Source organism: Manacus candei, unplaced genomic scaffold (assembly GCF_025592945.1).
Source record: "Manacus candei isolate 608988 ecotype Guabito, Panama unplaced genomic scaffold, ASM2559294v1 h1tg000037l, whole genome shotgun sequence".
NCBI lineage: Eukaryota > Metazoa > Chordata > Aves > Passeriformes > Pipridae > Manacus > Manacus candei.
This window is the reverse complement of record NW_026138085.1, coordinates 673,030-697,704: the sequence shown is the minus strand read 5'-3', so window position 1 is coordinate 697,704 and position 24,675 is coordinate 673,030. Positions and strand designations below refer to the sequence as shown.

Genomic DNA, 24,675 nt, shown 5'->3' with positions numbered 1-24,675 from the left:
AAGACATTAGGAAGAAATCCTCTCCTGTGAGGGTGGTGAGACTGGCACAGGTTGCCCAGGGGGGCTGTGGATGTGCCAACACTGAAAGTGTCCAAGGCCAGGTTGGAAGGGGCTTGGAGCAACCTGGGCAGGTGGAAGGTGTCCTTGCCCGTGGCAGGGAGTAGGAGCTGGATGATCTAAGGACTATTTGAACCATGCAACATTCTATGATTCACTGTCCTGGCAACCCAGTGCCAGCCCAGGGGCACATCCCAAACCTGCAGCCACAGCTCATGTGTGGGGTGGGCTGATGAGCTCCATGTGCCATGTGGGAGTCCCTGACAAACCCAGAGGCAGCCAGCTGTGTGAAACTGGGAGCAGTTGGAGCACCAGAGCTGGGCTCCAGGCTTTCAGGTTCCAGCTGTTAGGCTGAACGTGCCTTTGGGAAAAGGGCATTAAACCAACACAACTGGGATGGAGACAAGGATGTGCTCAGTCAGAGAGTGCCAAACTGACACAGCTTTTCTTCTGCTGTGCCTCTGGCATTGCCAGGAGCTGTGTTAGGGCTCAGCCCCTGCAGGGAAAGGCCTCACAGATGCCCTTGACCCACATTGCTGAGCCCTGGGAGTCTTTTTAGCCAAAGCACAGAATCATCAAAGTTGAAAGAGACTTTGGAGATTATCCAGTCCAACCATGTACCCACTGGAATCACTGACCCATCACCCAGATCCAGACACCTCCTGAACACCTCCAGGGGTGGTGACTCCACCTCCTCCCTGGGCAGCCCTTCCAGTGCCTGACCACCCCTGCAGTGGAGAAATTCTTCCCAATATCTAATCTGAATCTCCTCTGTCTCAGTTTAAGGCCATTTCCCAGCATCACAGAGTGGGTGAGGTTTGAAGGGACCACAGTGCCTCATCTGGTCCCACCTCCCTGCCCAGCAGGGCCATCCCAGAGCACATGGCACAGGGTTGTGTTCACACAGCTCTGCAAGATCTCCACTCAGGAGACTCCACACCCTCTCTGCTCTCTCTCCAGGGCTGGGTCACTGCCCAGCAAAGAAGTTCTTCCTCCTGTCCAGCTGCAACTTCCCGGGCATCAGTTCCTGCCCGTTCCTCTTGGGCCATTGCTGGGCCCCCCGAGCAGAGCCTGCTCCAGCCTCTGCCCCCTCCCTGCAGCCCCTGACACCCCCTGGGGAGGGCCCCTCTCAGGCTCTGCTCTGGAGGCTGAACAGCCCCAGCTCCCTCAGCCTTTGCTGCTCCCAGAGCTGCTCCAGCCCTTGGGCATCTCCGCAGCCTGCGCTGGCCCCGCTGCAGGAGCTCCCTGGCCCTGCTGTGCTGAGGAGCCCGAGCTGGGCCCAGCCCTGCAGATGTGCCTGCCCAGGGCTGGCCAGAGGGGCAGGATCCCCTCCCTGCCCTGCTCCAAGGCTCTTCCTGATGCTCCCCAGGATCCCACTGGCCTCCTTGGCCCCCAGGACACACGGCTGGGCAGGGACAGCTGGTTGTCCTCCAGAGCTGTTCTTCCCAACTCTCCCCACACACATTCCCTGTTTCCCGTTCCCGCTCTGAAGGTCCCGCCCTGACCCCTCTCTCCCCGCATGGCGCATGCGCGGGGTGATGCCCCCGCGCAGGTGCCGCCCCGCGCTCCCTGCGCATGCGCAGCGCCGTCCCTGACGCAAGGCCGCTGCAATCGCTGCGCTTTATCCTGGCCGACCTTGAGCGCGCGCCCGCCGTAGGACCCGGGCTGCCCCGCTCCGCGCCGGTGCGCCCCGCGCCGCTCCGCCGCCCCTCTCCCGCCCCGGCGCGCCCCGGCGGGCGCCGCGATCTCTCCGTCGGTGCCTCCGAGGTCGCACGCAGCCGCGCCGCGGCGGCCGGCGGGGCGGCAGCGCGCCCGGAGCGAGCGGCGCAATCGGGCGTTCCGTGGGGCGGCCCGGGGCGGAGGGTCCTGCGGCGCCCTCTCGCCCCCCCGCGGCCCACGTGTGTGGAGGGTTCCAGAAGCGCCGCGCGCCGTGTCCGTGTCCGCGCGGGCTGTGCAGCCATGCTGAGCGCGAGCCGTGCCGCCACACTGCCCCTGCGCCGCGCGCGCGCCCGGCCCGCGCACCCCGCCCCGCGCGCGCAGGTACCGCGGCGGGGACGGGGGGGAGAGACGGGCAGGCCTGAGGCGGCACCGGGGGGCGGCGGGATTGGCGAGGACGGGGTGTCCGGGGCGCAGCGGGGGATGCTGTGGGGACATCGCGGGGCTCTGCGGTCCCGAGGGCTCGGAGGGAGCGGGAGAGAGACGGGCAGGCCTAGGGGAGGGCCGGGAGTAACGGGCTGTGGGACACGGGGAGAGCGGGAGGGGCTGTGGGGGCTGCAGGGGACCGGGGGATCAGAAGGGACCGGAGAAGCTCTGGGGGAAGGCCGGGGGATGCTGTGGGGACATTACGGGGCTGTGAGGCCTGGAGGGACTGGGGCACAGACAGAGGAGGCCTTCGGAGGGGGATCAGGGGACATTGCGGGGCGCGGGCGAGTCCCGACCCCCCCCCCCGGACAGGCCCGGGGCGCAGAGGGACCTGTTCGCGTGGCTGGGTCTGTTTTGTATAAAGTGAATTTGTGGTGGGAGTGGTGAGTCCCTCACTCTCCGAGTGACGGTGAGAGCAGGGACCGCGCTGGGAAGGGCAGGATTTACGGACAGGCAGGGATGGCACATCCCACAACACTGGCCACAGCAGCCTCACCCACCCACGGGCTGTACCCGCGTCACAGGTCCTGAAAAATGAGCAAAATATTCCTGTCGTGTCCCTGTTTGTATTGAGATGTCTTGTTAAAAGCTCGTTCTCAAACAGAACAAGGGCTAAAGCTCCCAGAGCCGTCTAGGATGCTGGTTTACATGTGCAGAGGGGTGGCCACTGCAGAAAGGCTCAGAGTGGCCAAGCTGCTGGAGCTGTGCAGCAGAATCTGGAGCACAGATCCCTCAAGGGATGTAGGAGGTCGTTTGCTGCTGACCAGGCACAAAGCCTCGAGAAATGGGGTTAATGTTTATCTGGTGCTGCTGCTCACTGGAAGCTGAAGGTTCAGAGTTGACTTGCTGAAATGTCTCTTTCCTGGTAACAGGTTCATAGGCTGTTCTGTCTGAGGGAAATGCTCTGTTCTGTCATAGAAATCAGGGGTATGGCAGATGAATTGGTGCAGTAATTGAGGTTTTTTAAATCAATTTGACTCTTTCTCAAATCCCTCCTTAGTTTGTGCCCAAGTTTTTAAAGATAAACGCTGTAGTGGGACAGTGTAGCTTCAGACACTGCTTGCCTCTGAAAGCCTTGAAGACCACTCGATGTTTTAAACTAAGTTTCCATCAATGTGTCTGTTTTCAGACGTTCTGGAATGGCCTCAGTCAGAATGTCCTCAGAGCAGCCTCCATCAGGAGATATGCGTGAGTATTTCCTTGGGGTTTGGGGTTTGGTTGCTTGATGTTGATATTTACTGTCCTCTTGATACCAGAACTGGTTGTTGTAGCCAGAGATGGAGTAACAGAGCAAACCCAGCAAAATAAAACCAGAACCTCCGCGTGGAACTTTTCTGAGGCTGTTTCTTTATCTCCAAGGGAACTTTGAGAACTGCTCTTTCCCTCTTCTCCCACAAAATGTGGATTGTTGAGATTTGTTTGATTAAAAACAAACAAACTAAAAAGTACCCTGAACATTGATGGAACAAGTTGTTTTACACTGCCATGGAATGAGTGATGCCTGGCTCCACTGCTCTGGGGATAAAGTTCATTTCAAACAGCTCATGCATTTGAATCACTTATTTTTCCTGTTCCAAGGTAATGGGAAATGAGTAGCAGTTGGTTTTGCCTTAGTCAGACATTTGTGGCTGATGCTGATTTGGGCATTGGCTGGGAAATCTGCGTTAGGAAAACTGGTTCTGTTTGATGCAGACGACCTGAGCAGTTGGACATTCCAAGATCACTGCTTTGTTCCTGGAACTGGTGTTAGAGCCACTGGCAGCCTGGGGAGGGAGAAGATGATGTCCTGGTGATAAACACAGTCCTGCTCTGCCTGCAGAATGCCTTCCCCATCCCAGAGCATGGCTCTGTAAGGCAAAGCTGTGATTCAGGGTTCTCTGAGCCTCGAGAGGGCTAATACACTCTTGCTAGAAAGGAGGAGGAGGTTCCAATTTTTTTTAATCCCATTTTCCAGATTTAAATTGACTTGTTGCTCCTCAGGATCAAAAAGGTGGTTTCCTTTGGCTCTGGCTCAGAGAACCCCACATAGCCTGAGCAATTTATCATTGTGGATCCTTCTTCCCATGCTAAGCAATGATAAATAAACAAATACCATCTATTTAGTAGTATTTTGACTCCAGGTGGCTGTTTTCAAACAAGTTGAAACATCAAAGTTGCCCAGAGAAGCTGTGGCTGCCCCTGGATCCCTGGAAGTGTCCAAGGCCAGGTTGGACAGGGCTTGGAGCAACGTGGTCTAGTGGAAGGTGTCCCTGCCCATGGCAGGGGGTGGAATGAGATGATATTTAAAGTCCCTTCCAATCCAAACCAGTCTGTGACTATGATCAAAAGAAACCCAAAACAAGTCCGGTCTGTGTAGGGACAAAATTAGTTATGATTTTGTTTTATGTCAAAATCATAAGAGTTGTTGAGAAAATAAATATATGTGTATATAGTAAAGATATTTTGGTGAAGAGGAATATTTTATATGTTTATTCTAACAAACAAGGATTTACCTGTAAATGATCTGACTGAGAACAGAGGCACAAGATTAAATTCCAGTGTAAGAGTTGGAGAATGCCTTAGGTCGGGATGCAGCATGGATTTGCTTCAGCATCAGCTGGAAAATTGCTTTTGTCCTGTCTTCAGGGCTGGCATGTTTTTTTTACTATCTAGTTCTTCTCTTTAGCAGCAATTTCATTTTACCCCACTGTGCTTTGCAGTTCAGAAGCCATTAAAGGGGCCGTCATCGGGATTGATTTGGGCACCACCAACTCCTGCGTGGCCGTCATGGAAGGGAAGCAAGCGAAGGTGAGTGAGGGGGGAGCGCTGTTCGGGCTGGAGTGTCCAGCTCAGTGCCCTGGGGCGAGTTCCCTGCTGACGCTGTCCGTGCCCCCAGGTGCTGGAGAACTCGGAGGGAGCGCGCACCACGCCGTCGGTGGTGGCGTTCTCGGCGGACGGCGAGCGCCTGGTGGGGATGCCGGCCAAGCGCCAGGCGGTCACCAACCCACACAACACCTTCTACGCCACCAAGCGCCTCATCGGGCGCCGCTTCGACGACTCGGAGGTGAAGAAGGACATGTGAGTGAGGGGAGCGACCCCGCTGCCAGCAAGGGGGGCGGAAAACACCACCCTCTTACGCTTTAAAATATGACCCTGTTGTGGGTGAAGTGGTTCTGCCCTCGGGTCTCATTGCTTCTGTCTGAGGGCCAAGCTTTCCAGGTTTTCAGAGCTTTGGGGAATGTCCTGAGTTGGACCCACAAGGATCATTGAGTCCAACTCTTAAAGGAATGGCCCTTCCAGGGGTTGAACTCACAACACTGGTGTTGGTAGCACCATGCTCTGACCAGCTGAGGTCATCTCAGGATCTCTTAGTTTTTGATCACCTTAAGGCTTTCAGAGAAGACATAAAAAAGTCTTCCTGATGTGGAAGGAAAAAGTGAAGACTTTTCTCATTCTTGAGGGTATTTATAATCAAAGCTGTAAGATCATACCTCGGGTTTATGATTAAATGATGTAGCTGATTAAAAGCAGGAGCAGGAGCATATTGGTACTCCTGGGCCTCTGGATCTGAGGCTGCTGCTGGCAAGTTCAGTGTTCTTTGTCTAGAGCTTGTCCATGTTACCTGGTGATAGAGCAGCTGAGCGTGGAATGCTGGTGTTTTGCAGTAAGAACGTGCCGTTTAAGATTGTCCGTGCCTCCAACGGGGACGCCTGGGTGGAGGCCCATGGGAAGCTCTACTCTCCCAGCCAGATCGGTGCCTTTGTCCTAATGAAGATGAAGGAAACTGCAGGTTGGTACAGTTTGGTCTTTGCTGTCTGTGTGCTTTGTAAATGGAGGTGCTGCAGCCAAAAAGGTGCTTTTTTGATACCAAAGCCTCACAGAACAGGGCAGGTGGGGGGGAGGGTACAGAGTGGACTCTTAGGAAGCCTCAAGGAAGATCATTCCCTCCTCAGTCCCAGACCTTTGGCAAGATATTAGTGCTTTACTTAAAGGATACTCTTACCAGAATTAAGTACTGCTCGAGCTGATCCTCACTGTGATTGAGTTCACACTCACTCAGAAGGGGGAGCTCCGTTTCCTTGGAAGCCCAGTCCTTGTGCCTCCCTGGCTGCAGCTGAGCACGGGCTGGGGCAGCCAGGCCTTGCAGTGGCTTTGTTCTTCCTCAGCTGCCAGGTGGAGAGCATGTAGGGAGAGAGGGAGCGTTAAGGGACCCCATTGTTGGGCTCAATGAATGGCTAATTAGCCAGTGGTGACTTTAAGTGATCACTGGGGGAAAAGAGCCATTGGCCTGGAGAATTTTTTTTTCTATTTCAATTCCTATAAAATGGTTTCTGGGGACACTGAGTGATACAGAGAGGGAACAGTCAGTGGCTGTCTTCTTCATCCTCATTGGTAAATATTGTGTCCAGTGATAGGTGTGAGGAGGGCAGGATTGAAGCTTCATCCAGAGGTTATTGTTTTTCCAGTGTTAGGTCCTGGACATTTGCCAAAGCTCCACCCAAGAGTATGTGGTATGTGAGCATCTAGAGATGATAATTCTGGCTTTTATTTGGAGGATGGTGTGCCTCTGCTTTTGGCCTGGGTGCTCCATGACTCCAGCTGTGGAAGGATCTGGCTCTGCAAGCAGCAGAGAACAGTGCAGTGGGTGAGCTCTGTGCTGGGCTAGTGCACAGCCATGAGTCCTGTCAGGGCACCCTGCACATTCTTTTCAGCAGGTCTGAATCTGCATTTGCTGGCATCCTTCTCTTTTTATTGAGAGCAGTTCATGACCTTAAATTGAGGTGTAATACCTGTTTTTCTGACTTGCTGTCTAAAAAATTAAACACAAACTTATTTTAATAAGTGTTCTAAAAATTATTTTAGTAAGTATTGACCTAATTAAATGCTTATAAAGTTAGTATATGTACATTATTTGTACTGTGTAAGTTACCAACAGCAGATTTGGTAATCAGGATGAAAAAGGAAATTTTAAATGCATCATATGTTGAACCCTCAAAAAAAGTGGAGAACAGCTTCAGCCTTGCACACTAAATAGACAAGTTAAGGTCTCAGATGAATTCACACCAGTGCCATCCAGTCACTGATGGAGTTGTGGAGGTGCTGCCAAAATAGGGCTGTGCTGTCAAAAGTCTACAAACTATTCCATGTTATGTGAAAGGACTGAATTTCTGCACAGCTCCCTCTGCATCTTCCCGGAAAACAGCAAGTCTTTCTTGTGTTGTTAGTTCAGAAAAATGATTTCAAACTACATAATAATGGAGAGAGACTATTTGCAAGTGCATGTAGTGACAGGACAAGGGGGAATGGATTCAAACTAAAAGAGAGTGAGTTTAGATTAGACATTAGGAGGAAGTTCTTCCCTGTGAGGGTGGGGAGGCCCTGGCACAGGTTGCCCAGAGAAGCTGTGGCTGCCCCTGGATCCCTGGAAGTGTCCAAGGCCAGGTTGGACAGGGCTTGGAGCAACGTGGTCTAGTGGAAGGTGTCCCTGCCCATGGCAGGGGTTGGAATGAGATGGGCTTTAAAGTCCCTTCCAGCCCAAACCATTCTGTGATTCTGTGAATAATGACTTGGTGTTCTTACAAGGATAACCTTCTGTTTTGTCTCCTTCTTTTTCCAGAAAATTACTTGGGGCACGCAGCAAAGAATGCTGTGATCACAGTCCCTGCTTACTTCAATGATTCTCAGAGACAGGTACTCATCAAGCTATAAGATTTGGGGGCTTATAAATTGCATTTAACTTCAGTAGTCAACACTGTTCCTCTTTATCCCTCAGGCTACCAAAGATGCTGGGCAGATTGCTGGCTTGAATGTTTTGAGGGTGATTAATGAACCAACAGCAGCTGCACTTGCCTATGGTCTGGACAAGTCAGAAGACAAAGTGTGAGTGCCTGTTCATTGCACCTCCCCTCTCCCAAATAACGTGCTGGGATTTGCTTTGGAAGTGCCTCTTGTTCTTTCTGGTTTTTAGAGTGTTGGTTGGAGTTGTGCCAAGGTGGACTCACTGCCATGAGTCAGAGCTGTGTAATGTCACCTCTGCTCTGTGCCAGCCAACCTTGTTACAGAAGGAGAGTTCATAACTTGCAGCTACAACTTAATTATCAAACCTGATGTCAATTTAATGATCTTGCCCACTGGTGGCAGTGATGGGTGTGGCAGGACAGCTGGGTGACAGCCAGTGGTGCTGCAGGGTAGCACAGGAGGTATCCTGAGCTGTGGCAGGTACCCATGGCCTGCAGCTTCCCTGCCTGCATTCAGCCTTCTGCTGCTGTCAGGGCTGGTTATGTAAATGCAGGGCTTCTGTTAGAGATTGTGTATTTCTGATGGAGATGACAGTGCTGTGAAAGCCTCACATTCTGAAAAACGTTTCGTAATAGTTGTGGTGTCCCTGCCCTTGTCATTGGATGTGGGTCTGGTTTTGAAGAGGGAGGAACTGCCCTCTCTGAAATAATGGGCAAGGTTGGGCATCGTGCAGCACAGCCCGAGAAACTGCCCCGTGGACTCACAGTGCTCAAAGGATTTGTGCACTGTGAGGTTTGTTTACTGCTGTCTTTAGAGGGGCTTTTAACTTCTGTAGGCAACAGAGTGAGTTCTGCACACTGCATCTTTTGGGGAGAGTGAGTTTTGAGCCACACAGCTTTGTCTAGAAAGTGATGTTTTCCTGCCTTTCTCCCTGCAGCATTGCAGTCTACGATCTGGGTGGTGGCACTTTCGATATTTCTGTGCTGGAAATCCAGAAGGGGGTCTTTGAGGTGAAGTCCACCAATGGTGACACTTTCTTAGGTGGAGAAGATTTTGACCAGGCTTTACTACAGCATATTGTGAAGGAGTTCAAGAGAGAGGTAAGGTGTCTCTTCAGAGCAGAGTGTTACCCTGCTTTTCAAACTCACTTCTGTAGAAGAATGGGAATCTTTAATTATTAGGACTTGTTTTGTCACTTATGGCACAGTTAAAATTTAAGAGTATTAGACACCTGTTGGTTGGCCCAGCTTCCAGTTCTTACATTTGTCCTCTTGAGGTGGATTATTCATCTCCTGGAAGACATAGAATAGCAGGACTTCTGCCTTTTTTCTCTCTTGTGTAGCAGGACTCTCCTATGCATAGTCTGCTTGCTTTTAAAAATCAGTATCTGGTGCAGTTGAACGTGATAGCACAGGTGCAAGACAGGGTTTGCTGGGGGAAACTGCAATGGTAATTCCAACTCCTTTGCTAATTCAGCCTTGTCTTTATTTTCTGTGATGCAGCAGCTTTTCCAAGCTTTTAATCTGTACCTTACTGTATAATCACTTGCAGAGCAGAAAGGACTGGCACATTTGAAATGCTAAATACCTCTGCCAGAAGTGAGGGAGCAGCAGAAGTGCACATAGCAGGCTGTATTCTAGAAATATCTTTAGAGTCAAGAGTGGTGAGAAGGTGAACTGCAGTGAGGTGACTCCTGAGCAGAAGCTGAGTCTGTTAACCTGTTGTTTGTCACTCAGACGGGTGTTGATCTCACTAAAGACAACATGGCCCTTCAGAGAGTGAGAGAAGCATCAGAGAAAGCCAAGTGTGAGCTCTCATCGTCTGTGCAGGTATGTGCCTGGGTCCAGAGCAGTCTGGTACAATGTTGTGAGATGCTGTGAGTTTTGCATTGGCTTTGTGTACAAAGCTCTGACATTGCTGATTTTTCTTGTGGCAGAACAAGCTCTTCTGTGTAACCAAACAGTGTCACTGTCACAGCAAGTCCTGTACCAGGATGAGCTGTTCTGGAGCACAGTTGCTTGTTGGGAGCTGAGAATGGTGCTGGATTTTGCCTTTTTTTCTGGCAGTGTGTTTTCTGATCCTATAGGGAATGTGACCTTGTTCCCAGCTTACTCTGTGTTTCAGAATTTCCCTGTGCTGCAGGGAATTCAGCTGCAGCCAGTGCTGCTGGGTTACTGGAACCACTTATTTGTTCAAGCTCTTCGAAAGCCTTGGAAAACCTTGATGCTACTCATTCCATTGAAACAGCTAATTTGTATAGAGATTTCTATAAAGAATCTCAACTTACTTGCCTATAGAAGAGTTGTCCAGACATTGGGCAACATACACCCCCTTTCCTTTTTCCATCCACTTTGTGTATTAATGCATTCAAGCGTGTCCTTTATTCACTACTGAATGAGGAGCTGGAGAAGGAGCAAGTTGGGAGTGTAATAGTCCTGGCTAAGTGAAATTAAGGTCAATTATATAGTAATTGAAATGGGGACTCTGCCAATTTCTAGGTTCTGAATAAACATTTTTAATTTTATTTGATGGTGGTCTTTTTGTTGGCCAGTGGGGAGCTCATAGCAAGGAGTTTAGGCCAGTCACAATGGATGCTTAGTTCTGCCAGAGACATAGCAGGCTCTGTTTTATGTGCTCAAGAGCTGGCAAATCCAGTTTGTTCATAGCAGGAAAAACTGAATTCCTTAACTCTTTAGCAGTGAAGGGAAAACAACTTGCTTTTGGCCCCATTTTCCCCTCATGCTTTTTACCACGCTGTTTGTAAAGTGACTGCACACCTCTAGTCAGTAACGTGGCTTTAGTTCTTGTTGTGTAAACTTAATCTCTAGAGCTTAAAGCACTAATGTTTTAATTGCTTTGATTTGTAGTGTCTTGATGTCAGCATGACTCAGCACTTGAATGATTTCAGTATAAGATTTGCTTTAAAAATCCAGCATGTGAATTTGTAAGAGATTCAGAAATAGCCACAGGAAGTGGGGATTATGGTCCCTTGCACTAATTAACTTTGGCTGTCGAACATGAGTTGTTGGCATTTAGAAAACAGCCATGAGTTCTTTTCTTCAAGGAGCTTACCTGGTATGGAATGTTAGTTGGCAGAATCTTTGGGAACTCTGAAGATGGGCTTTTTCCTGAGTTGTGCTAAAGGAACAGGATTAATGTTGTCACTTCCAGTGTTTCAGCTCTTACCTCTTGGCTATGACTAATTAATTTGTTTTTCTTAACAATGCAAAACCTTGCATAAACATAGTATTAAAATGGGAGCTTAACAGTTGTAACCGTGAGATGTGGAACAAAATAACTGTCTCTTCTCTGAGAGAAGAGACAAACATAAAAGTGTTCCAGCCACCTAAGGCCTGGGCTGTAGGGTGAGCAGCCATGCAGATGCTTCAGTACAGGCCAACAGAAGCTGTAACTTGATCTGACTGTAGAGCAGCCCTGTTTTCCATTGCTGTGTTCACTCCAAGCCTGTTTCTGTGCTGCAGACTGACATCAACCTGCCCTACCTGACCATGGACGCCTCCGGACCAAAGCACTTGAACATGAAGCTGACTCGGGCACAGTTTGAGGGCATCGTGGCTGATCTCATCAAGAGGACAGTGGCACCGTGCCAGAAGGCCATGCAGGATGCTGAAGTCAGCAAGAGTGACATTGGGGAAGTCATCCTGGTCGGTGGCATGACCAGAATGCCAAAGGTATGAGCTCAGTCCCTACTCCAGGCAGAGCTGGCACAGCTGCCCTGGGCTTGCAGCAGAAAAGCTGAGGGTCTGGTGGCTTCAGAGCCCCAGCAGCTGAGGGCCCCCAGAGCAGAGCAGATGTGCTGAGGAGTCCCATGGAAGCAGTGCTGAGGGACTCTCATCCTGTTAATTAGCTCAGCTTGGTCTGGGGGCTGTAGCTGAGTTGCAGTTCACAAAGTGAAGTGGGACATGTCTGGAGTTGCATGTTCAGCTGCAGCCTGATGTTCTGGTATGGATGGACAGAGGCAGCACTGTGGAGATGTACAGGGTGTTTCTCTTGCTGTGGCCTCAGTGTGTCATAAAGGTACACTTCAATGACAGTCACCTGTCTTTGCCCCCCATGGGCTTTGCTCCCTGTATAGAGCACTTACAGCAGCTGGGAAGAAGCTGCAGGAGCAGAACTGCTCTGATACCTGCTGGTTGTGTGTGATCAGATACCTGTGGGAGGCTGGGTGTTGGCAGACCCATTTCCCTGTCTGTTCCAGACACTCCTTATCTAATACCTGGCCCTTCTATTCAGTGCAGATAAGCACCAACAGGTAACTTAAAAGACTGCTGTGCTGACATGCACAGTCTTGTAGATAAGGTGCTGTCTGCAGGTGATTCACTGCTCCTGTTCCAGCCAGTCAGGCTGCTGCTCCCCAAGCCAGAGCTGAACAGGGATGTGCACTGCTCTCTCCAAGGGTCAGCGTGTCCTCTCCTACAGAGCATCAGAATCTCATTCCAGAGGAATCAGTCAGGCTTGGACTGTTTGTTTGCTGTTAAGATTTGTGATTTGCAGGTCCTCTCTAGGACAGTATGTGTGTACATGGTCCTGCTTGGGGTTCATTTGGAGTTTGGTGAGAGGGTTTTTCCTCCCTGTATTAAATGACCCTGATGGCTGGAGGTGATATTTGTGTGAGCAGAAGGTCACCCAGAGCAACAAGATAAACAGAAGCTCCTGATCTGACCAAAACTTAAGTGGAGTAACTCTGCTATATGTTCCCAAAATCCCTGTTGTTCCAGCTGGATAAAGGAAAAATGGTGTGATTACTTACATATAAAGTGATGACAAACACTCAGTGGGAAAGCCTCTTCTGAAACATTATTTATCCTTTAGGGGTGGAAGACAGGACTTAAATATTGATTTTTATTTTTTTCTATTTATTTTTCCTTCCCCCGTCCTTTATAACTCCCAGCATCTGTGGCCTTATGCTTACAGAATGCTTTCCTGAGTGCCTGTAGTTACAGCTCTGGTTCTGAAATCAGTGCTGATGTGTTGTACACAGCCCAGAACCTTCTCTTCTGTATGTTGTTCTCTTCTCTTCACCCTGCTAGGAGGGAATGTGGCTTCTTTGGAGCGCTTCCATGGCCAGTACTCGAGGAGAAGTACCGTGGGTGGTTAGAAGTAATGTTTCTGTAAAATATGCCTCCAGAGAGAAAGACTTGCACTTAATTATATGCTCACACATAAAGAGTGTTCCTCTGTAATGAACACTCTGGGCAGGTGTCTCCTGGCTGCAGTGCAGAGTTGGGTGTTTGCTCCCAGCAGTTTTCCAGGCATATTGTGCTCCCCTGTGCTGGTGTGTGCCCAACAGCTGTACTCGGAGAGGAGCACAAGTCCCACACCCTTCCCCTGTGGGGCAGAGCAGGGGAGTTCTGGGCTGTGCTGTGGTACAGACCCTTGCTGCATTCCCATGTGGATGCCTCACCAGTAAGTCTGTTGGAATCACGGGCACAGTCCTTCCAAAGGGGCCGAGCAGTGCAGTGCTAACAGCGCCTCTCAGGCTGCTGACACGGCACATCTGCTCTGCTGAAACAGCCTGTTCAATAAAGAGTTGGAAAATTCTCTTCTTTACACAATTCCCTTTTTTTTCTCCTTTATTGCACACAAACAACATGAACTGTGCTTCTGGATTTGTTTTACCTTCCCTGTCTGTGCCTCCACAGCTGTGCTGTCCTTGACAGCTGTGTTCTGCTCAGCGTTGGCTTGTGGGAGTTCCCAGGGAGCATGGAATGATCCCTTCTGAATATGGCTGGGCTACCTAAAAGCACTGCTGTGAGTTGACTTGCAGCTGCAAACTTGATGGCACAAAAGCCTCCAGAGAAGGGGTTGTCTAGACTGAAACGAGTGCATTTCATAGGGTGCATGGAAGATGGGGCACAGACCTGAAGCTCAGTGTCTCTGTCATGCCGCAGGCTCGTGTGGCAGCAGGAGCCCAGGGATGCCAGGCTGAGCCCAGGCTGGCACGTTCTGTGGCAGTGGTGGTTCCTCCAGTACAGCTGTGCTGTGTCTCCATGCAGGTGCAGCAGACTGTGCAGGAGCTGTTTGGCCGTGCTCCCAGCAAAGCCGTGAATCCTGACGAGGCCGTGGCCATCGGTGCAGCCATCCAGGGTGGGGTGTTGGCTGGGGACGTCACTGACGTGCTGCTGCTGGATGTAACCCCCCTCTCCTTGGGCATTGAGACACTGGGAGGTGTCTTCACAAAGCTCATCAACAGGAACACCACCATCCCAACCAAGAAGAGCCAGGTACAAATTGACTCTGGATGGGGGGGACTTTCAGGGTGCTCTTGGACACCCAGTGAAGGCTTCCCAAAGCATCCCAGTAGATGGTCTTGTCTCCTCCTCATCTGGCAAGGAGAAGCAGTTGTAGAAATGAGGTTGAATGTCAGTCAGTGAGTATCTCTGTTGATTATTAGTGTGCCCAGGATTGGAGGGGAGTTGAATTAAAGGGTGCCAAGATAGCCCAGGATGATAGCTCAGGGTTGTTGCAGTGTGTGTGCCATGATGTCAACTGTCAACACATCATTCTGAAGAAGAATCGTGTGGAGACTTTCTGCAACTGAGCACCACACCCGCTGAACACCGCCTTTCTTGGGCTGCATGCCTCAGGAGGAGTTATCTTCTTTCCTATGTTTTAAGGCTCTGACAGACTTGGGTGTGATCCTTTCCTTCCTTGGCCTTGTCTGGGCCTGCTGCTGTGTGCTCACTGATAACCCCGGAGCTGCCTGGGGCGTGGGCTTGGGGCAGAGCCCGGCTGCTTCAGGGGGAGATGTTCTTGGGGGGGTGGCTGCCATGGAACCTGCTGCTGACACAGCATGGCCTGGTTTTGTGCCTCCAAGTGCACATAGGACAAGATGCCACTGAGCTTGGCTGTTGCTAGTCTTGATGCCTTGGAATTTTGTCAGAGGAACAGGAGAACAATGAACATTTAGTGATTCTTTCTGTTCCAAGTAGCTTCCTTTTATTCCTTCAGTCAGTTTGTAACTGCATCAGTTTGTGTGTTCCAGTTTATTAGCTGTACAGTAACACACTGTTCCTTTTCCATAGGTGTTTTCTACAGCTGCTGATGGGCAAACACAAGTGGAGATCAAAGTGTGCCAGGGAGAGAGAGAGATGGCGAGTGACAACAAACTCCTTGGCCAGTTCACATTGGTATGTGGGCTACTCTGGTCATGACCTTAGACTCGACCTTCTTTGAGACACTCAGAGCCTTCTCCATTCCAGTTGACCCCTCAAGGCAGTGTTGAGGGGGAGTCAGTTACAGAAGACATATGACCCCATTTGTAGTAAAAAAGCAGCTTCCAGAGGTACGGCCCAGCTCTAGGACAGCCTTTCTGTGGCAGGGGAGCAACTAGCATTTAAGATGGAGGTGAGAGTCTCTTGAGCAGCCTTATGTGGCACAGGGGCTGCTGCAGCTTTAGGGCCTGCTGACCTAAAAGGGCTCTCTGGGCACAAAAGACCTCTGCAATCCCAAGCCTGTGCAGCAGATAAGCTGAGGGCTGGCCTTTCCTCTGGTGTTGCAGAGACAGGACTTGGAGCAGGCTTCAGGATAGCTGCAGTCCCTGTGAGGTACCCTGGGAGGTTTGTGGCCTGGTTGGGATTGCGGTGTGTGTGCCATGATGCCAACTGTCAACACATCATTCTGAACAATTGTGTGGAGACCCTGTGAAGCTGAGCCCCACGCCCTGCTGACTGGAGAACAGATGTGCTCCAGGGATTGGTGTGCAGTGTGGGGCTGCCTGACAAACTCCCTGCCCAGAATGGGTTTGGTCAGTGCTGGAAGAGCCCTGCAGAAAGGAAGGGCTTTGCCTTTTGTACTTTAGAAGGAAGCTGTGCTGCCTGTCACTGTCTTAAAATGGTTCCTCGGAAGTGGTGAGTGAAGTCTGTGTCCAGAACTGAGGAAACAGAGCATCCTGCCATGCCCATGGAAGAGGGGCTTGTTTAGCAATAAAGCAGAACCTGTATCAGTTTGAAACCAAACTTGGGGGTTTTCTCACATGGTTTCTGTGCAGCTGTCCTGGGTAGAAACCTGTATCCTGTTAAATCTGTCCAGATACTGATGCACCGCATGATGCCAACAGGTGCTCAGAGGACTCAGCTCTGAGGGTTGGTTAATAGCTGATTCATTGTCAGATGACCAGGGTAACGTGCCCAGCCCTGGAGCCTCATGCCCTGAGCTCGTGTCCCTGTGGGAGCTGATGGCCAACCCTTGCTCTTCCCAGGTTGGGATTCCCCCTGCACCACGGGGAGTGCCCCAGATCGAGGTCACCTTCGACATCGACGCCAACGGCATCGTGCACGTGTCGGCCAAGGATAAAGGCACCGGGCGTGAACAGCAGAGTGAGTGCTCTGGGATGCCAGGGGTGGGGAGGAAAGGCCTGGAGGATCATGGCAGTGCCATGGCACATTGGGCACTGAGGGGAACACCAAGTGACTCCAGAGGTCATGGAATGCTGCCTTGATGGGCACCCCACAGTCAGGTGGGGACTGCAGCACTGGTTTGATGAAGAGCAAGGATGACCCAAGCAGTCTGTTGTCAGTGCAGCACAGATGCAGTTGAAGTCATCTTCGGCTGAGTGCCTCCCCTGGAAAGGAGGGCAGAGTGAGTTGGGGAAGGGGAGAAGTGACAGAAGTCACCTGTAGGTCCATTCTAAGGTGGTAAAGCTCCTGTGTGCACACAGCACTGCCCTCTCCAGCAGCCTGCTGACAGATCCTGCCAGGGAAGCTCTCCTTCCACGTTAGGTGGAGATGAAGCCCCTGAGCATGCCAAGGTCAAGGCAGTCCTCACTGGCAGGGTTTTCCCATGAGTCCTTTTGCCCTGTGTGACAGTCCTTGCTCAGTCCTGCCATCTCCTGGGATCACTACACCAGCGTTTTGGCAGAGTGCAGCTGTTTGTTGGGTTTCCTGCACAGGTCAGCCATGCCTCAGTGCCCAGAGGTTTTGGGCACAGGTTGGCTAACTGAGGGCTCACAGGTGTTTGTGGGCCGTGCTCCTGCTGCTTCCCAGGGTGTCCTGTGTCACTGAGATGCTCAGAGCAGTGACATCCTGCCCTGAGTTACCCTGAAGGGACAGAAAATCCTTGCTTGGCAATGCAGCACTAGTTGTTCTTGAGCTGTGCTGTTGGGCACACTATTCCTTTGGGAGTGCCCTCTGCTATCACAGGGATTGCTGTCCCTGAGCCTGTCTGCTTGAAGGGAGAAATCAAATTAGGAAGATCTCTGAGTCCAAGGTGTGTAGTGTATAGCTGAACAACTCAGCTCTTGCCAAGACCATATTTGTTTGTCATTACTCCATTACAAAGGTCTGGAGAGTCAAGTATTTTTGAGCAGCAGGTATTCCCTGTAACCACCTTGTTCATTTTTATCCACTTAGGCTGGAAGTCTTGAACTGGCAGGAGGCTCAGGGACTTCAAGCTGTCAGTGTGTTTTGCTCTGTGGTGCAATGAAATGTCGGGCCTGGTGTTCCAGGGTAATTAATGCCACAGTTGACAGTTTCTAAAGCTCTGTTGTGGGCTCAGAAAATTAATTTGAAGCATTTACGGATTCCCCTGATAGAAAATAGATCTCTCTTGTTCCTCTAACTGGGAAGCCTCTGTACTGCCCTTCAGTTGTTTCTTGGAAACAACCCTTGAGCAGTGGAATGCACACTCAGCTAAGGAAAGTATTAACCCCGTATGCACAACTCAGAGGTATGTGCTGCTCTTAATCACACTCTTGGCTTTTTGGCAGCCACATCTTACCAAAACCACACTGCTTGTTACTTCGATTTCCTTGTAGATTTTGGGGGTGTGGCAGCCTTTTGCTGCTAAGTAAAAGGCTTCTGATAATAGGCAACTAGAATGTTTTTTAGCTGCCTACCTGTGTGCAGATGTGGTCCTAATTACAAAGCTGAATTGCTCATCCCACATCTGTATCCAGAGGACTCGTGTATGTGTGTCCTTGTTCAGGGTTTTGCACCACTGGCAGATTTTACATAGAAAACTTACTTCATATGAGGATTTTAATATACCTGGATGTCCTAGATATTGGTCCTCCCTTTCACAATGAAATTAGGCATTACTGCAGAAATTAGTTAAGTCTAGACTATATTTTTTGACACTAATGGAAGGGGAAAAAAAGGGACCTTTAAGAGCCTGCTCACAGAATCTTGCTACATTCCCTTATTAAGGGCAGTGTAAGGAGCTGGGTGGGGAACTTGTCTTATCCTGCCACCAGCCTGGGCTGCTTTCCAACAGGGATAGGAATCTTTGGTAAAACAATTCCTTCTCCGTGGATTTTTTTGTTAGTTGGGTTTTTGGTGGGAGGTTGTTTTTTTTTAAGTTCTGTGTTTTAACCTGGGATGCCCCTTTGCTTTGGGGGCTTTGGTGCTCCCTCACTTTCCAGGAGAAGTAACTGAAGACCAGCTGAAGGGACTTGCAGACCAGACCAGCAGGCAGGTTGTGGAGTTTGTAGATCTGAGAGATCAGGTTTTTACCTTGCCAGCAGCATCTCTGCCTCTGCAAACACCAGCTGGCTTTGTGCTGCCCACAAGACCTTCACAGGTGCAGCGTCCCTGAGCGAGGCTGCTGTTAGGTTTGGAGATAATCCTCTCCTCAAGGTGAGAGCACGTTGTTCATTGATGTTCCTCTGTGCTGCAGTTGTGATCCAGTCCTCGGGCGGGCTCAGCAAGGATGAGATTGAGAACATGGTGAAGAACGCGGAGAAGTACGCGGAGGAGGACAGGCGGAGGAAGGTAACGGGGGGTCCCTGCTGCCTGTCACCCGTGTGCCAGTGGCTGTGCTCACCTCTGAGGGGCTGGGGGCTCTGCTCTGTGAGCCCTTGAGCTGTTACCCCTGTATCTGCTGCCTTCCTTACAGTCAGTTCACACTGAGTTGCAAGAAGGTGTCTGCAGAAACATCTGGCTCTGGGGTTTGGGTTGGGTGCCTTGCCCTGTGTGCCTGGCATTTTATTGGCTCCCTGAGGAGTTCCTGGGCCATGGAAGCAGCAGTGGGCAAACTCACCTGCCTGTTGCTCATGACTAACAGCTTTGCAGCTCTCCTTATGTTTTTGCCATCACTGCTCTTTGCTGCCCACCTGCCTGTGCCTTTGGAGCCAGCCCCCTGCAGGTGGGTGCTCACAGCAGTGCTCTGGTTAGATGGAGACCCTGTGGGGATAGTTAAGCTACTCTGAGTTCATTTGAAAACTTAATTTATAGAACCTGCCAAACACAAGTGCACCTCAGCCTCTTCCTTGTTAAAGTGGAAGGCTGCTTTCCATAGTGGTTGAAGTCTCACTGTGGCATGTGGAATTCCATATCCATGTGAGCACAGTGTTGCCCCTCAGTGCAGGGGAGGCCATCAGGAGGTGCTGGAAATCCTCACTGGCTGTGTCAAGGAAAGACTGACACTTGCCAGTCGAGTGACTGGACCTGTGATACACACAGGATTGGTGGTTGGAACTAATTGCTTTAATGAGGGTAATACTAATGAATTATCCAACTAAGTATAGAGCATTGATTTTTAAGTAGACACAGCACAGGCTGACTCTGGGATATGGCACCAGCATATGATTAATGATTGCAGGAACTGGCACATGGGATTGATCCAGTCTGTGCTCTTCCAGTCTGTAGGAAGCTGCCTCAGGTGTTCAGGCAGTGCTGTAAATCTTGCCCTCAGTAGTGAAGGGATCAGAAAGGGACTGAAGGGGAGAAGGCAGGGAATAAATTCACAGGAAGCAACATCACCTCAGAACTTGTAAAGCCACAAAGCACTGGCTGATGAGCATTTGAGGGTTAGATGGAGAACCATCAAAGAGCTTGGTGTGAAAGTCCCACTGTTAAATAACCTCATCACTACCATGAAGCATAGAGGAGGCATTGAAGAGACTGCAATGAAAACCTTCCTGCTGCCTTACTTTGTATCTTAAATTGCTGGATAAGTTCTTCCCTGTTGTAGTCCTGAACTGGGACTCACCCCTGTTCAGTGAGCTCTAGAGGAAGGTGATTAGGTTACTTTAACACTTCTCTTGACTTGACTTGTGTAATTGTAATTGTCAAAATTCCCTCGTTAACTTTTCAGATCATGGTTTTACTGCTGTGGAAATCTCATGAATGCATAAACGGGAGGTTTTGTAATAAGGGAACACAGCTAAAACAACCAAGCATTTGAGTTGTCTCTAGTGTCCTTGTTGCTGAAGAAGCTTCAAAAGCTTTTCCAAAAGCTCTGTTGCTTTCCAAGGAGCAGAGTGTGCTGTGCTGTCCCTGCAGTTCCAGTGTGCCAACAGTGATACTGCTTTAGTACTTCAACCTCAGGGAAGTGAGTTTGAGTGTGGCAGTGTGAGGGCTGACTGGCCTCCTTGGACCTCTTGGTGCCAGAGTGCATCTAGGAATTGTTTGCTTGCGTTTCTTGCCCCCTTGACACTAAGAAGGACCCTATGTGGGAACTAGAATGGAGCTTGGCAGTTGGGGCAGAGAAATGTCCTCAGGTTGTGTCAGCAGTGGTGTTGCAGCAGCCCCTGACGAGCTGTGTCCCCAGGAACGTGTGGAAGCTGTGAACATGGCTGAGGGCATCATCCACGACACCGAGTCCAAGATGGAGGAGTTCAAGGATCAGCTGCCAGCAGATGAGGTAAGGAGTTCCTGACCCTGTAGTGTAAAGCAGGTAAGGTTCCTTATCCAGTCTTTGCTCAGACTCTCACTTAACTCACAGCTGGCTCTGGCCCCTGGCACCAGCTCCGGGCATGTTTTCATGCCAGGTAAAGGTGGCATAGTCCTCAGTCTCTGGTGTTGGGACTTGGGATGAGTGTGGCTGGTGGGAGGCTGTACAACAAACTTAGAGGAGCAGGGTTTGGATAATGGCAAATACCCCATTTCAAAGTGTGAGTTCAGTGTCACTGAGGATCTCAGAGCCTGGGAGGCTGCTCGTGAAAGGTTTCTGCACGAGCTCTGTCCTTGGCTTGGCCTTGCAGTGGTTTGATAAGAACTGTGCTGGAGCCTGTGAGAGAGTTTTGCTCCAAAGCTGGAGATCCTGGACGGTGCCTGCCAGTGTGTTAACACAGGGAGAAAGGCAGAGCTGCTGTGCTGTCCTGGCAGTGCATGCACAGCACCCAGGAGCTGGGGGGGCAATAAAAATTATTGTATCAGCTTAGCTCCAGTTTTTCTCTCTTGAGAATGAAACAGATGTTTTAGTATCAAAGAGTGCTTTTCACACCACTCTGAGGTGGTGCACTGTGGATTTCAAAAGCCAAGTTCAGAACAGAGCACCCAGTCTCTGGGAAGCAGAATAAAAAGGTTTCTGGGGTGTTTGGGGGACATGATTATAGTTTATTGGTAGTAGCCTCTGGTCAGTTAAAAGGCTGTTTCTCAGCCAGCAGATAGTGACAGGACAAGGGGCACTGGTTTTAAATGGACAGAGGGCAGGCTTAGATGGGATATTGGGAAAGAATTCTTCCCTGGGAGGGTGGGGAGGCCCTGGCACAGGCTGCCCAGAGAAGCTGTGGCTGCCCCTGGATCCCTGGAAGTGTCCAAGGCCAGGTTGGACAGGGCTTGGAGCAACCTGGGCTGGTGGAAGGTGTCCCTGCCCATGGCAGGGGGTGGGAATGGATGAGCTTTGAGGTCCCTTCCCCCACAAACCGTTCTGTGATTCCATGATACTGGCTGGCTCTCTGGGGTTATGATCACTGGAGTTTTCTCATACAGCAGGACAAAGCCTAAATCCCTGTTCCCTGCAGGGACTGTTCCCTATAACTTTTTTTGGGGGGAGTACCAGGGGGAGGTGGGCAGCAGTGCTTGGAGCAGCCCTGTGCCAATGGGGGCTGACAGCATCTGTTGTTCTCCCTCCCCTCACTGTGGTGTGACCAGAGCTCTGCCTGTTCCTTGCACAGCTGTCCCCAGGAGCCCCCTGCCCCTCCAGCACCCTGCCAGGCTGGCAGGGGAATGCCAGCCTGTGTGGGGGTTGACAGATGGCTGCAGGGCTGGGATGAGCCCACACTGCTTTGGTTTGCCTCTCTGCTTCTCCTCCCACGTGCGAGGGGATTAACCAGGGTGGTGAGCAGCCTTACTTGTTGGCTCCCTGACAGTGCCTTAAATATCGATGAAAACCAGCTTTCTCTCCCCTTCCCCTGGCTCCTGGGGTGGCTGACTCATGGCTGAGGTGTGCCAGGCAGAGACACGGCTGGCGAGCTGTCAGGCTCTGCAGGGCTCTCTGTCCTTGGCACCTCTGCCCAGACAGCAAACAAGGCCCCATTAACGCCAACTGGGACACGGTTAGTGAAGTGGACAGGTGCCCACTGGGAACTGGGCACAGTCCTGGTCCCTGCAGGCTCAGTGTGAGGCTTAACTTCATGATTTCTGGCAAGGAAAGGTAGTTTTGCTGTGGCAAATAGGTGGGATGGAGATTCTCAGTGAACCAAGTGCAGCATTTCACTGTGCTTGTTGTGTCTTATTTGCAGTGCAACAAACTAAAGGAAGAAATTGCTAAAATGAGGGAACTTCTGGCTCGTAAAGATTCTGAAACGGGGGAGAACATCAGGCAGGCAGCAACCAGCCTGCAGCAGGCCTCCCTGAAGCTCTTTGAAATGGCATACAAGAAGGTAAGTCTGGGGGCACTTCAATCTCAGAGCCCTGGGATGGGGAAAGGGGGGGGTCAGGACCCCAAACTCCAGGTAAGAGCTGGGCTGGGAGGGAGTTGGAACACCAGATTCCAGCTAAGGGCTGGGAGGGAGTTGGGATCCCAAACTGCAGAGAAGAGCTGGGCTGGGCTGGTGCTGAGCCTTGGAGCAGCTCCCTCTGAGTGACACTGGCTGAAGGGGCAGCTGTGGAAGGTCAGGGAGAGCTGGAGGCCTGAAGTCGTGGCCATGCTGCCATAGGTGCCCTGCATCCAGGCCAGGGCTTCTGGTACTGTACAGCATTCCATGGAGAAGTGCTGGGAGCTCCTCATGAGGAGCATCAAGAAGAACACAGAGGGGGCTTTTCCCTCAGTGCGGGGGGTGCCTGAAGGAGAAAAGCAATGCCCGATCTTATTTTCAGGATGACTAAAACAGGCTTCCTGTTCAGTCTGCCCAAAGCCACAGTAGTAAGGCCATTGGGATTTTCTTCTCCATCTCCTTCCCAGTGAAAGGCCCCCCCATTTGAACCCTGGCCAGTGTATTGTTACCTGTCCAGGGAGGTCTTGCACTGCCCAGGTGACCTTGGGGGTGCTGAGCTGTCCTTACTGTGGAAAGCTGCTTTCCTGATGTCAAACTGCAAACGTCCAAAGCTGCAGTATAAGCTTGTTCCATCCCCTGGGAAAGCAGAAATAATGGGAAGATCGTTCCTTCCCTCTCAGAGCTCTTGCAGAGGTGAGGTTGGTTCTGTCCTCCAGTGCACAGTTGCCCCTTGCCCTGAGGGAGGGGCTCTCCGAGCTGGGGAAGAATGTCCGGGAGCAGTTTGGTGTTACTACAACTAACAAACCAATGTTTTCACAGATGGCCTCTGAACGAGAGGGTTCTGGAAGTTCAGGGGATCAGAAGGAAGAGAAGCAATAAGTCTCTGTCTTGCCTTGGCTGGAGTACAATGAAGAGGTCGATTTTCTTGATGCTTGGGAGAGAAGGGACCTTCCTGAGCAGAAAGGGGCAGAATTCAGACTTACTGTGTTTTTGCAGTATTCTATATATAAAATTCTTTAATGTATAAACTTAGTGATGTGTCTGCTAGATAAATTGTCACTTGATGAAAGTTAATTCGTGCCAGACAGAGTTAGGCGTTGGGCCCTGGGGCGTTCACCTGAGGCACCCGGGCACTCGCTGATCATTTAATACTTGACACAATGGTGTATTAAATCTGAGATCCCAGTTTGGAAACCATGTCACTAAATTGAGGGTGGAGATGGAAGTCGTGCTGGAACAGGGAGGAGAAGAACTGCATGGAGCCTCCTTGTGCATCTGAGGACCTGTGAGCAGGTAATGAGGCCTGTGAGCAGTAGGGCAAGGCTGGTGACGTTGGTAGAGACTGTTCAGCCCTGAGCTAGGCTCGTACCCTTGTTCTCAAGGAAAAGGGGTACTTCAAACTCAGCTGTAACATTATTTCTTACACAAGAGGCTAGGTGGAAGTTAAATACTTTGCTTGTCTGAGCCTTCTGCTCCATCCTGTGTCTGTTCTCTGCTTATGGTGAAACAATTTCCTTGATAATAAAACTGTTACTGGATCCACTCTGGATTTTTTTAAAATAAAAGCAGAAAAGTGTCCAACATGGAGTTCGTGGTATCCTGGCCTTTGATGGAGAACACGAGCCTGTTACTGCCTGTGAGAGCTCCAGGGGAACAGGCAGCCTGTCTGGAACTTGGGCTTCATTCACAGGAAAAAAGGAGGTCTCTGGTGTCAGGTCAGAGTTGGTTCCTGCTGAGAGTGTCTCTGCTGCACTCACGAGATGCCTGAAGTCCTGTGACTGCAGTAACTGGGACTTCACCCTCAGGCACTCTGTGCTTGGGCTCAGCCTTAGCAAACCAGCGGCAGGCTCGGAGCAGCAGTTGCCCACCGTGGCCTCTACAGCCCAGTCTTCCAAGGAGGTGTGTTCTCCTTGCCACAGTAAAGGTATCTGTGTCTCCTTTTTCCACATCTGTGTCTCTCTGTGTCATTGACTGAAAAGGAAACACAGTTTACAGCTGCTTTGTCCTGACACCTCAGCTATTTAGGAGGGAGGAAAGGATTTTTTTCTGGCTCTAGACAGTTTCCTAAATAAGAGAAGCTATGGGGGAAGGCTACAAGTGCTGATTCTGTGAGCTTTCTGTTAAGTTACAGACTGGAA

The 24,675-nt window shown here is 50.7% G+C and overlaps 1 protein-coding gene and 1 non-coding gene across 2 annotated transcripts; both read left to right on the top strand.

Annotated features, from left to right (window-relative positions):
- The first annotated feature begins 1,617 nt into the window (after positions 1-1,617).
- Positions 1,618-24,124, top strand: HSPA9 (heat shock protein family A (Hsp70) member 9). The gene is made up of 17 exons (XM_051793784.1): positions 1,618-2,097; positions 3,329-3,387; positions 4,899-4,986; positions 5,075-5,256; positions 5,844-5,968; positions 7,796-7,869; positions 7,952-8,058; positions 8,855-9,017; positions 9,654-9,746; positions 11,400-11,609; positions 13,935-14,162; positions 14,964-15,068; positions 16,139-16,256; positions 18,553-18,647; positions 20,428-20,520; positions 22,343-22,483; positions 23,357-24,124. The coding sequence occupies exons 1-17, from the start codon at positions 1,633-1,635 to the stop codon at positions 23,414-23,416; spliced, it is 2,406 nt and encodes an 801-aa protein (XP_051649744.1). The 5' UTR covers positions 1,618-1,632; the 3' UTR covers positions 23,417-24,124.
- LOC127474041 (small nucleolar RNA SNORD63) lies at positions 14,413-14,484 on the top strand. The gene has a single exon (XR_007905653.1). It is a non-coding gene; the product is annotated as a small nucleolar RNA SNORD63 (small nucleolar RNA).
- Positions 24,125-24,675: the final 551 nt, after the last annotated feature.